Below are 14,195 nucleotides of genomic sequence, written 5' to 3'. Positions count from 1 at the left end.
TTGACAGCATCACAGTAGCGAGACTGCATCGCCCCCCTTCTTTCTCCCCAATTTGGCATTTCCAACTCCTTTTTCTCCTGGGTCTCACCAAATGCATGACCCACATAGTAGTTGGGGGGGTACAGACCTCCACGTGTGTCTTCCAACACATGTGGAGCCAGCCAACTACTTCTTTCTCACCTGCCAGCTGCCATTTTATCTTGGGGGACATAACCTGTGTGGAGGTTCATGCCATCTCTCTCAGATCCACTCACAGCTGTTCAGGTGCCCCATCACCTGTAGGAGTCATTATTGATGCCGGTGACTGTTTCATACTTCTAATGTTGTATTCAAGTGAAGCATTTGACACCATGGGTCATAATTTAATTATTGATAGATTACAGCAGTGGGTTGGCATATCTGGGTTTACCTTGAAATTGCTTACAAATTGTAATTTCTTTTTGTGTAAGTTTTTTGTTTTGTTTTTGTTTTTGGGGTTTTTTTTTTTGCAACTATGCCTTCACTCCCCCTTTATAGCTTGTGGAGTGCCCTAGAGTCCAGATCTGGGGTCAGCTTTATTTTTCCACCTTGTATGTAGCCACAATACTTCTTTTCATTGTTATGCAGATAATACACAATCATATCTTGCAATGAAGCCCAACAACCTTACAAACATGTTCTCTTTAGCCAATTGCCTTGCAGATATTTAAGTGTGGATATCAACTAATTTCTTTCATTTTAACTCAAACAAAATAGAAATTCTCATAACTGGCCCAGATCACTTGCATGCTTAAATCCAGTCAGCACTTGGTCCTTTGACAAGTCTGTTGCAAAGATTTAAGACTCTTATTTGATCCTAGCCTTATCTTTGAGAGCCATGACAACAAGTCCCTTTAGGCATGATTTTATCATCTGAGGAATATTTGTAGAATCATATTAATATTGAGTTTTAAGGACACCTTAATCATCCTACATGCTTCTATTTCCCCACACCTTGAATATTGCAGTGGTCTTTTATTGTGTCTCAGAAACACTTTATAGGCTCAAAATTGTTCATAACTCTGCTGCGAGTTTCAACTATAGCCAAGAGAAAATAATATATTACTCTTGTTTTAATATCTCTACCCTAGTTGCCTGTCTGTTTTAGGATCGATTTTACTGATTACTTTTAAGGCACTTCATGGCTTCAGGTGACATTTTAGAGTCAATGCTCCTGTGCACAGCCTGAGGTCCTCAGGCAGGAACCTGCTGGCTGTTCCTGAACTGAGGTCGAAAACTGAGGGTAATCTTGCCTTTGATGTCAGTGCCCCTCAGCTCCAGAATGACCAACAACAACAACGATGACAAACATACCATTTAATGGCAAAAGAACACCAAATGGTACATATTTTATTGTCCTATTATACATTTGGCACACAGAAAATATACCTTGAATATATGAGGATAAGAAAATCCTATTTTGAAAATATTAATTTCCAGTGAATGATAATCATAATTACATAAATATAGGAAGTGTGAATTTTGAGGAAGAAGGATTTTAACAATAGTGATGGAGCTGTGTTCTGCTTTATTTAGGCCCATTATAACCCATAACCATGACAAAAGGTCATGGTTATGGGTTACATGTTGTCTAACAGCTCTTATACTAGTATCTGGATTGGTTTGGGAGGTGTAACATGGTGGAGAGGTAGGAAGACAAGAAAGAAATTTTTGTCTGAGGCTGCAGGGCATGGTGATTTTGTCTCCCATGGTCCCCACACACCTTTGATTAAGCCATTGGTTGTCGGATAGAGTATGTGGATCTGATGTTTTCATACAGTGCTGCTTGAAAGTATGTGAACCCCTTGAGCAGTTTAGATGTTTCTGTTGTTTTACCATGATTTTCTTATTCTATCATCACCAGTTTTTATGTATGAAATGTCAGATATATGTTTATCAGTTGCATGTACTTGTTTAGTGGGACTTGTTTAAGTACCCCAAAAACTACATGAAACATGGAATTAGTGTATGTGCAAAAGTAAGTGAACCCCCAGCTGCATTGGTTAAGTCAAGCAGGTAACAGACTCGGGTGAAACACATTTGGGTGCTTAATTAATCATTTAAGCAGACCAATGAAATGAGACATCCTTGGGAAAGGGTTTGGCCTGCACTAATTAAAAGAGAGAGGAAACCAACCAAACCACTGTGGTCCCATACAAATCAACAATGCCGAGAGCAAAGGAGATACCCGAGGACATGAAGAGGGTAGTGACAGCCCATCAGTCTGGGGAGGACTATAAGACCATCTCCAAAAGATTCAAGCTCCATCCATCCACTGTAAGACAAATAATTTACAAATGGAGGGCCTTCAACATGACAGCAACTCTGCCTAGAAGTGGACGCCCATCAAAACTATCACCCAGAAGCACCAGAAAAATAATAAATCAGGTAAAGGCCAACCCACACATCACCTCTAGAGAGTTGCACACCTCTCTGGTAGCATCTGGGACAAATGTGCATGCGTCTACAATCAGACGAAAATTGAATAGCCATGACATTCATGGAAGGGTTGCTAGAAGGAAGCCTCTGCTCTCAAAAAAGAACAAAGCTGCCCATTTCAACTTTGCCAGAGAGCACTTGGACAAACCAGAGAGGCCTTCTGGAAGTCCATTCTCTGAACAGACGAGTCCAAAATAGAATTATTTGGTCACAATCAAAACCAACATGTTTGGAGAAAAGCCAACACTGCATATGAAGAAAAGAACCTCCTCCCAACAGTGAAGCATGGTGGTGCAAATGTGAAGGTCTGGGGCTGCTTTTCTGCTTCTAGACCTGGACGACTCCATATTATCCAAGGAACCATGAATTCTCCGGCATATCAACAAATTCTTGACCAGAATCTCCTGCCATCAGTCAGGGAGTTGAAACTGGGACGAAAATGGATTATGCAACAAGACAATTACCCAAAGCATTCCAGCAAAACTACAAAGGAATGGCTTCAGAGAAAGAGGATTTGTACTCTGGATAGGCCCAGTCAAAGTCCGGATCTTAATCCAATTGAAATGTTGTGGCGAGACCTGAAGAAGTTGGCACATACCAGATGTCCCCCAATCCTCTCTCAACTGGCTGAGTTCTGCAAGGAAGAGTGGGCAAAAAGCCCCATAAGCAGATGCGAGAGACTGGTTAGTGGTTACAGAAGACGTTTGGTTGAAGTAATGGCTGCAAAAGGAGGAGCCACAAGCTACTAATACAAGGGTTCACATACTTTTGCACATGTTAAATTTTCAGTTTTTGTGAAATAAACTACCTTTGTTGAATTAAATAATGAAAATATATCTCTTTTTGTGTGTGTGTCCATTATTTGGAAGGTGTGCTTTACAAATTGGGATTTGGACGTATGTGTAATAAGCTTATTTTAATGTTTTTTACAAAAACAGTGACCATGTCTGGAGGGTTCACAAACTTTCAAGCAGCACTGTATACCAAACCATCCCATCCTGTTTCCAGTGTGTATTTTAACTTCTGGAGTGTGCATTTTAACTTCTGGAGTGATTCTGAATTGCTGGTTCATCTAGAATAGAGTAAGTATCATCTATCTTGCTTGACAAGTTGCTATTAGTCTTATTCCAGTCGCTTGAGAATTGGTCATTTTCTCTATACATCTGCTGCTGGTTCCTAGTGGGATCTTATTCTAGCTGTAGCTGTCTTATTCTATTTACTTACTTGTCTTATTTACTTATTCTAGCCGTAGCTGGTTTTCACCTAGTGTGTCCTTAATTATTTCTTGTTGCCTAGCTGTTTTGACTTAGTTATCCTTTTAGCTTATAAATATACTCCTTGGTAACTTGCTGTTTGCAGTTTTAATAGTATTGTGTGAGGTTTGATAGAGTTTTACATAAGTGACCAGTTTCTGGGCAATAGGCCTATTTTCAGTGTACCTCTTTGGCCAATTGGGTGTTAAGTGGCCAGGGTGTGGCCTGCACTCCTGGCAGACAATTAGCAATTAGTGTTCTTTAAATTACTGCTGCTACTTGGAAGCATCAGGCAAACAGGTCTAGGTTGAACGAAGGTTAGAGTGAACAAAGGCAAGTGCGACTTTTTCAAGCCAAGACTTCGTCAAGCAAGGTCTGCTCTTTTTAGATCCGGTCAGTTATCTGTATTTTGTGTACCTAGCATAGACTATGTGTTTCCTTCACATTCCTGTCCTTTCCCCTGGCATAGACGTTGGGTCACTCCTTGGCGCTGTGACCTACCCCACTCTCTCCACTCACGTTGAGCAAGTGGTGACGGGAGGGCTCTGGGACTGCCAGTATGCGGTGCCGAAAGCTGAGTTTATCTCAGGCAACGCATCCTTGCTCTCCCTCAACATTCTTACTCTGAGACCTGGATCATGCCAGAAAACACTACCACACTACCGCAGCTCTGTCTGGGAGGCGAGGTGGTGGCACTGGCCTGCTAATCTCCCTGAAATGGAAATACTCTCTTGTTTCCATTCCACAATTTTTTCCGCCCTCTTTTGAATTTCATGCTGTTTCTGTCTCTTATCCAGTCAAACTCACCATCGTGGTAGTGTACCGCCCACCAGGCCCCCTTGGTGAGTTTCTGGAGGAGCTTGACACACTTGTCTCGCACTTCCCTGTTGATGACTCTGCACTTATCCTTCTCGGTGACTTCAACATCCACACTAACAAGCTAGATCCTCTTCTTTCTTTCCTCTCCTCCTTTGACCTTCACCTCTCACCCTCTCCTCCTACCCACAAGGCTGGCAACCAGCTGGACCTTATCTTTACTAGACACTATCCTATTTCCAATCTCGCTGTTACTCCCCTCCAGCTCTCTGACCACAATTTCATGTCCTACTCTCTCTCCCTCTCTTCACCCCCTCAGCCCCTTCCCCTACCCACATGGTTTCCATCCGTAGGCACCTCCGCTCTCTCTCCACCACTGATCTTTCTTCCTCTGTTACCTCTATCCTCCCTACACCTGAATATTTCTCTCTCATACCCCCTGACACTGCTACTGATCTTCTCTCTACCCTCTCCTCTTCTCTGGACAATCTCTGTCCCCTCACCTCCAGGCCTGCATGCCCAAGTCCACCTGCCCCTTGGCTGACTGACTCAGTATGTACTGACAGACGGAGTCTGAGAGTGGCAGAGCGCAAATGTAGAAAAGGCAAACTCCCAGAGGACCTTCTCTACTTCCAATCTCTTCTTTCCACTTTCTCCTCCTCCCTTTCTGCTGCTAAGGCTGCCTTCTATCGCTCTAAAATCCTATCCTCTGCCTCTAATCCTAAGAAACTCTTTGAAACCTTCTCTACACTTCTTCAACCCCCACCTCCTCCTCCTACTTCCTCCCTTCTCCCTGATGACTTCACCAACTTCTTTGACAAGAAGGTAAATGACATCAGATCCTCCTTTTCTCACCACCCGGTTAGTGCTGCTTGCACTATCTCACCCTCTGCACCCTCCCTCACCTCTCCATGTCCCACCCTATCCCACCTCGCTCCCCTTTCCCCCGACGAGGTCCTCAACCTCATCACATCCAGTCGCCCCACCACATGCTCCCTTGACCCGATCTCCTCCCCTCTTCTTCAGTCTATAGCGTCTGAACTCCTTCCCTTTCTAACCCACCTCATCAACACCTCCCTCCAGGCAGGATGCTTTCCATCTGGCTTCAAGACTGCTAGAGTCACTCCCCTTCTCAAGAAACCATCACTTAACCCCTCTGACGTCAAAAACTACAGACCAGTTTCCCTTCTACCCTTTCTATCCAAAACTTTCGAACGTGCTGTCTTTAACCAACTTTCTTTGTACCTCCACCAGAACAACCTCCTGGACCCCAACCAGTCTGGGTTCAGGGTGGGTCACTCGACAGAGACAGCCTTCCTTGCAATGACAAAATCGCTGCACTCTGCGAGAACAAACTCTCTCTCCTCCGTCCTGATACTCCTGGACCTGTCACCTGCATTCGATACAGTGAACCACCAGATCCTCATCTCTACCCTCGAGGGGCTGGGTGTCACAGGTTCTGCACTCTCAATGTTTGCATCCTACCTGACGGGTCGCTCCTACCAGGTGACATGGAGGGGATCTGTGTTGGAGCCTTGCAGACTGACTACAGGCATTCCACAGGGTTCGGTTCTTGGTCCTCTCCTTTTCTCCCTGTACACAACATCCCTGGGTTCTGTTATTCACTCAAATGACTTCTCTTACCATTGTTATGGTGATGACACCCAGCTGATCTTGTCCTTTCCTCCCTCTGATACACAAGTAGAGGCACGCATTGCTGCATGCTTGACTGACATCTCTGAGTGGATGGCGACACATCACCTGAAGCTCAATCTGGACAAGACAGAGCTGATGTTCCTCCCGAGGAAAGGTTACCCGCACCGAGACCTGGCCATCACCATTGACAACACCATGGTGATGCCAACTTGGACTGTGAGGAATCTGGGTGTGATCCTGGACGACCAACTGTTGTTTGCTGCAAATGTTGCATCGGTTGCTCACTCCTGCAGATTTCTCCTCTATAACATCAGGAGGATTTGCCCATTCCTCACTGACGAGATGTCACAGGTGTTCATCCAGGCTCTGGTCATCTCCCAGCTGGACTACAGCAACTCCCTCCTTGCTGGCGCCCGGGCGTTGGCCATCAGACCTCTGGAGCTTGTTCAGAAAGCTACAGCTCGTCTGGTGTTCAACTGCCCTAAGTTCTCCCACACAACTCCCCTTCTCATGTCCCTACACTGGCTCCCAGTAGCTGCTCGCATCCAGTTTAAGACTCTGGTGCTAGCCTACAGGGCAGTGAAAGGAACGGCTCCTTCCTATCTCCAGGCCATGGTCAAGCCCTACACCCCTACCCGACCACTTCGCTCTGCTGCGTCGGGATGCCTGGTTGCCCCATCGCTCAGAGGCCCCTGCTGCCGATCGACCCAGTCAAGGCTCTTTTCTGTCCTGGCCCCACAGTGGTGGAATGAACTCCCCACTGATGTCAGGACAGCAGAGTTGCCGCCCATCTTTCGGCGCAGGTTGAAAACTCACCTCTTCAAGAACTACTACCCGGTTACTTGTTCTTAGCACTTATTGTACTCACTCGTTAAAAAAAAAAATATTTCTTGCGCTTTTACTTTAGCACTGGTTTTGTTCTTAGATGCTTGTTTAGATGCACTTCCTCTGATGACTAGTAGTTCTCCTGATTTCCTACGTTAAATGCACTTATTGTAAGTCGCTTTGGATAAAAACGTCGGCTAAATGACTTTAATGTAATGTTTCCTTGCCAAGAGTGCACACAAAAGAGAAGAACTACAAGTTTCCTTTGACATTTTGAAAGACTCCATCGCTTAATAATAGAAGGCAGTTAAAGATGCAAGGGCAAAATATTTCTGTGATATTATCCAAGAGTAGCTTTACTGTTTTCTGGCCCATTACCGTACTTCACCTGGAGCAAGTTTATCACTGCTATGAAGACTTAACCTGCTTCCCTAACATTCTCCAAACCAGACATCTTAAGGCAGTATTTGAGGAAATTAATCTCACTATCATTAAAAATACAGTAGTGCTACCCCTTCTTAAAAATCAATAAAGACCCAAGAATTGTAGGTAATCTAAGACCTATCACCAAACTTAAATTTTGATACAAAGTTTTAGAGAAGGTGCATTTCATCCAGTTACCATCCATCCATTGTCTTAACCGCTTATCCTGCTCTCAGGGTCGCGGGGATGCTGGAGCCTATTCCAGCAGTCATTGGGTGGCAGGCGGGGAGACACCCTGGACAGGCTACCAGGCCATCACAGGGCCCACACACACACACACACACACACACACACACACACATTCATTCCTAGGGACAATTTAATACCGCCAATTCACCTGACTTGCATGTCTTTGGACTGTGGGAGGAAACCGGAGCCCCCAGAGGAAACCCACACAGACACGGGAAGAACATGCAAACTCCACACAGAGGACGACCCGGGATGACCCACCAAGGTTGGACTACCCCGGGGCTCAAACCCAGGACCTTCTTGCTGTGAGGCGCCGCATCCAGTTACCATCATTTCATAATATTTTTTTTCATTTTTATTCGAAGTTTCAGTCTGATTTAAAGTTGCTGTCAAGCATTAAGTCTGCAATTTTAAGGGTGACAAAATGATGCCCTTTAGTAGCAGATGTAGCTACTTTCGAATCAAAAAGACCTCGCCACCATAGCAATTGTCCAAGACAGTGGGATTCAATTATGTGCCATGAAGGTCTGTGTGTATTGAGGTTTTCTTTCCAGCCCAAAACTGCACCAGCTAATTTCACTGATTAGTCCTCCTTTCTGGTTATAATTGTGTCAATTTTAAAATCAACTGGTGCACTGTTTGGTTGAAAAGAAAACGTGCATACACATTGACCTCCATGGCACTTTATTGAATACCACTGGAAAATAGGTCAGTGTAACTGGTACTGGGCTGGATCCAGTCCTGCCTTCTTCAAAGTCTTCTCAGGGTTAATGGAACACTAATACTCAACCTCAGCACTTATTAGTGGTGTCCCCCAGGGCACTGTTTTGGGCCTGTTCTTGTTTTCTGTACATTTAGCTAGATAAACTTTATTAATCCCCCCGGGGGGGGGGACTGCATGTGCGTCTGATGACAATATTCAGAAATACAACTTCTCTATTCACTGCTGTGCTAATGACATAAAACTTAATCTCCTGTTAGAGCTACACAATCAGACATTTTGTTTGTGTATTTCTAAAGCGGTGGACCTCTTGTCACTAATCTCTTTGTTTTGTTCTATTCCAACTACTTTTGTTTAGGATTTCAGCATAAATCAAGCATACAAACTGGTTACAAATTAAAGGAAAAACTTAAATGCTTGACCCCTAGAGTGAGGGGGTCCGGAGGCTCTGTTATCCTGTGGGGGTATTTTTCTGGCATGGTTTGGGTCCACTTGTCCCCTTAGAGGGAAGGGTCACTGCAAATCAGTACAAAGTTATTCTGAGTGATCACTTTTATCCTATGATGAAATATGTCTATCCTGATGGGAGTGTTCTGTTCCAGGATGACAATGCCTCCATCCTCAGGGCATAAAGGGTTACTGAATGGCTACATGAGTATGAAAATGATGTCAATTATATGCTATTGCCTTTGCAATCACCAGATCTCAACCCAATTGAATACCTATGGGAGATTTTGGGCTGATGTATTAGATGACGCTCTCCACCACCACCACCATTAAAACACCAACTGAGGGAATCTTTTGGAATAATGGAGTTCCATCCCTCCAGTAGAGTTCAGAGACTTGTCGAATCTATGACAAGGTGGACTGAAGCTTTTCTGGTGGCTCATGGAGGCCCTTCACCTTACACTTAACATTGATTTTTCCTTTAATTTGTCACCTGCATGTACATCTCCTATGCCCAGCTTCTTCAGAATGATCTAAGTAAACTGCTGCATAGATCCAAAACAAGGGACTATATTATTTAGGTTCCAGCCACTATACAGTTAACCACAAGTCAGGTCGGTGGTGTCTAGGATCCTGTTAAGACATGAGTGATTTGGCTTTTGCGAATGACCTTCCCGAGAACATTAGATCAGTTGAATCTTTCCTTTAAAAAAATATATCATTTTTGAATCTACTTTTATACACTGGGTTTTCAATATGTCTGACTTTTTTTGTGCTTATCGTCATGAAGTTATTTGTTTATTTTCCGTATTTTCTTTTTTTAACCCCATTTTGTAAAGCAATTGGGAAAACCGGCCTTGTGTTTTTAAGAACTACATAAATAAAGTTGAATTGACTTGCCCCCTTTCTTGCTCTGTTCATTGTAACTTAAAATTGCCTTAATTTTCCAAATACATAACATGTAAAACCATTCTTTAACACTGCTTCTTTCTTTGTTTTCCAGGCTCACACTCATCTTGTCTTGCCCCATGGATCTGAAAAATTTCCCCATGGACAGTCAGACATGTACCATGCAGCTTGAAAGTTGTAAGTTATTAATTCTACACTTGGAATTTCACAAGCTTATCTTGATAACACATATACATGTTGACATAAACTGTAATCCCTTACATTCTAATCATGTCTCTCTTCCAGTTGGCTACACCATGAATGACCTTATTTTTGAATGGCTGGATGTGGGTGCTGTGCAGGTAGCGGATGATCTGATGCTACCTCAGTTTGTGTTGAAAGAGGAGAAAGGCCTTGGCTACTGCACGAAGCATTACAACACAGGTAGATAACAAATACCACACTAGAAATCAAATGGATAGAGGTGTTTGGGTGGCATGGCAGTCTATTCTGTTGCCTAACAACAAGGGGATCGCCAGTTCGAATCCCCGTGTAACCTCTGGTTTGGTCAGACATCCCTATGGACACAATTGACTGTGTGTGCAAGTGGGAAGCCGGATTTGGGTATGTGTCCTGGTCGCTGCACTAGCACCACCTCTGGTCGGTCGGGGCACCTGTTCGGGGGGGAGGGGGAACTGGGGGGGAATAGCGTGATACTCCCACGTGCTACGTCCCCCTGGCGAAACTCCTCACTGTCAGGTGAAAAGAAGTGGCAGGTGACTCCATATGTATCGGAAGAGGCATGTGGTAGCCTGCAGCCCTCCCTGGATCTGGAGCAGCCACAGGGACAGCTCAGAAGAGTGGGGTAATTGGCCAGATTCAATTGAGGAGGAAAAAAAGGGGGGGGGTCTAAATAAATAAATAAATAAATGGATACAGCTAATCTACTTTTTTATTAATTGATTTTAGACTTTGTAATTATCTGTTTTCATTTCAAACAAACTTTTTCCCACTGCTAGGTAAATTCACCTGTATTGAGGTAAAATTCTATCTGGAGCGTCAGATGGGCTACTACCTAATCCAAATGTACATACCTAGCCTACTCACTGTCATCTTGTCTTGGGTCTCATTCTGGATCAACATGGATGCTGCACCTGCGAGGGTGGGCCTTGGGATTACTACAGTGCTCACCATGACAACCCAAAGCTCTGGTTCAAGGGCCTCCTTGCCAAAGGTAGAGCAGACTAGTTTTCGTTAGAGGTTTATTTTAGAAAATGTCAAGTCACTGTATGAGCCCAGTGTTGAACTGTCAGATGTTGGAACTTTGTAGTTACTATATAGTATGTTTAATAGTTCCTGAGAAATTTAACTTGATTAAACAAATGAATGAATTAATAAATGCCTTAATTTCGTTGTAGAGCTGTGTAATGACAAATAAAGTGCAACTCTCCAGTGGTACAAATATATACATTTTTATATATATATATATATATATATATATATATATATATATATATATATATATATATATATATATATATATAATGACTTTTTGGATTTGGTTTTGAACATCTATAATTCAGAGCTTCTCTTCTGTAATGTTTATTTTCTACCCATTGTTGACTTAGCACCAACCACGGCATTAGTGTTGGCGTTTTGCTTTAGAGATACACGCTCAAGTGTAATAATTTGTTTAAGCTAATTGTGGTAACCACATCTAGATGGCTGAAATTGTCCTTAAGGCAAAGACACTTGAATAATTTAATCAGCCATTATTACCCTACATGCAATTTTTGCACCTACTTAATCCCAAATTGTTTTACAGATATTCATATTGGGTACATAACTGAAAAGGGTTCAGAGGAGTTGATCGGTTGCGATGTTAAACTTTTGAAATTTATCGATATCAGGGCAGTTGACATTTCATAATCTCACCCTCCAAATATAAATCACAATGTTACATGAAATAATTCTAACTGTAACTATAAACCCAGAGATTATAATTTTTTAAAAGTCTATATGTTTTTGAAAAAAAATGTCTGAATACATTAGTGTGTCTGTAATATAAATAGATAATTCAAGAAATTCAGTTACATTTACCATCCATACCAGAAGATGTACAAGAGATGTACAAGAGATTTTTAATTCATTCTCATGTCTGTATAGGTGTCCTATGTGAAAGCCATAGACATCTGGATGGCTGTTTGTCTTCTGTTCGTGTTTGCTGCACTGCTGGAGTACGCAGCGGTTAATTTCGTTTCACGGCAGCACAAAGAATTCTTTAGACTGAGGAAGAAGCTGAAAGAGAAGCAGCAAAAAACTGTGAGTGCATCCCACCCACTCAGCCCCTGAAGCTACTGTCACCTGCTATTGCCTATGCCTAGCTATGTAAGAGCTACAGAATTCAGCTGTATGTCGTATTTCATGCTTAGAAATTCATCAAGCACTGACCTGTGCTTAATTCAACCCATAACCTCATTCTGCTTTTGGCTGAATGTGCTCAACATCTTAGTGTGTTATCCACAATCTCAATATAATGAAAGAAGAACACCAGGGACAAAATGGGGCAGGACCAAACATTAATCATAAAATAGGCTGAATCAATGCAGTGGCAGCTCCAGTGCTCACTAATGCCTTGTTATGTAAATATGATGAGAAGGAGATCACTAAATCCATATCCCTGTTAAATTACTTTTGTATTTTATTCGGATGAAATTATATAGCATGCTATAAATTTGATCTGACAAGTTGTTGTCAACTATTTCAATTTACATTTGGACTTGTATTCACTAGATGAGAAACTAGAAAATCATTACTTTTTAATGTACATGTGAAAAATAAATCGCAGCATCTGTTTTTGTTTTCTGCTGCAAGCTGTTGAGTCAGCCTAGTTTATTCAATGACTGCATTTATGTGTTGCTTTTAACCCCTCAGCAGGGAAGTGGTGAGAGCAAATTGAAGGGGAACAACATGCCCAGCAACAGCACACTTCATGCCAACACAGCCCAGCAGTGCAGTGTATGTGCTAGGGTATGTCTGAATTAACTGAGCACCCCACTATGAGTTGTTACAAATCAAACAGTAACAAAGTGGTGTTATAATTGCTCAGTGAAAATGGATGATAATTCAATGGGAATGCCTTATGTTGTTTCAGGAGGAGGAGGAACTGGCACAGCAGGGTTTATTCTTCCAAAGTTATGGACTTGCTATGTCAACGGGAGATGGACCAGAGATGGATGCAACACCAGTCTTCGCCGATTTGCCTCCTGGTTTAGGTTTCTATGAAATCCGCAGGCGTTTTGTTGATCGTGCAAAGAGGATTGATACCATATCCCGAGCTGTGTTTCCTTTGAGTTTCCTCATGTTTAACGTTCTCTATTGGCTCACCTACAAGGTACTACGACATGAAGATGTCCTAGCTAAACTGTGACAGTCCAACAACTGAAGCCATATGCAGTAAACACTGGACACCCTTAATGCTACTGTTTTCAATGAAACGTTTACAGACTTAGTCCTCAGCTGAGCAAAGGAAGATCTGTTTTGACTGCATGTCCAGTGTCATTAGACAATTCCATGAAAGCAATATCCATCAATTTCTTTTAAATTTTTTATATACTTCAAAGGAAATGCTGCACTTTTTATTTGCACTGATGTTTTAAACCCTGTACTTCACTGTATGTTCGGATAGTGCCATAGGTTTGTGGATTGCAACACATTTTTGATGTTTTGCACTTTATTGTATGTACTACTAGGTCTTTAGGTTGTATGTTGGGATTTATCTTGTTTTGGATGCAGTGAAGGAAAAGATGCACAATCTCTGGTATGCCGTTTCTTCTTCCAGTTTTTTTTGGTGTTTTGGCCCAAAGTACCCAGAGTTGAAGCAGACATCGGAAGCACTCACAAAACGGTAATATGTCATGAGATTTAACTTACACAAAACAAAATGATAAACTGGTTACAGCTAAGTGTTCCCCCTTATGTTTGTTTCACAGATGAGCCAAATATTTCAAATTGTAATATTTTGGTTTTTTTTGGTTTTGTTTTTTGTACTTATTTTTTAGTACATATGTACTTGATATTTCTGTTTATGTGCTGCAGACTTCTAAAAGTAAAAGATATTTTTGTGACTAATAAAAAATGACTACTTGGTTTTGCAAAATCTTAATCTATCAAACTATCCCTTTACACGTTGCAGTAGTCGTCATTTGCATCAACTAGAACGACCGGGATTTCATTCCTACCTAAAACGACCATGGGCGGTCAAAATGACTGCCGGGTTAAACTCTATAAATACCCAGTTGAGATATTAACGCACTGCATATGTTCGTATGTCTGTTAGGAAAAGACTGGCGCAAAAATTAACATTTTAACAACTATAATACTATTTTTAAACAGAGCGACATGGTCGAACTTGAATAGCAAAATTGAGCAACAAAACGGAAAAACATATTGTTAATATA

General features: G+C 42.2%; 1 protein-coding gene across 1 annotated transcript in view; it reads left to right on the top strand.

The window, feature by feature from the left end:
* The window catches only part of LOC130116331 (glycine receptor subunit alpha-4-like), a 28,162-nt gene extending 14,307 nt beyond the window's left edge, over positions 1–13,855 (top strand). Inside the window, exons 4-9 of the mRNA XM_056284251.1 lie at positions 9,851–9,933; positions 10,042–10,179; positions 10,755–10,969; positions 11,902–12,057; positions 12,670–12,765; positions 12,890–13,855. Coding sequence (XP_056140226.1) covers positions 9,851–9,933; positions 10,042–10,179; positions 10,755–10,969; positions 11,902–12,057; positions 12,670–12,765; positions 12,890–13,165 — 964 coding nt within the window. The 3' untranslated portion in view covers positions 13,166–13,855. The remainder of the gene's footprint in view (positions 1–9,850; positions 9,934–10,041; positions 10,180–10,754; positions 10,970–11,901; positions 12,058–12,669; positions 12,766–12,889) is intronic.
* Positions 13,856–14,195: the final 340 nt, after the last annotated feature.

The sequence above is a fragment of the Lampris incognitus genome, chromosome 8, assembly GCF_029633865.1.
Source record: "Lampris incognitus isolate fLamInc1 chromosome 8, fLamInc1.hap2, whole genome shotgun sequence".
Classification (NCBI taxonomy): Eukaryota; Metazoa; Chordata; class Actinopteri; order Lampriformes; family Lampridae; genus Lampris; species Lampris incognitus.
The sequence above is the reverse complement of the archived record's forward strand: the minus strand, read 5'-3'. Positions and strand labels throughout refer to the sequence as shown.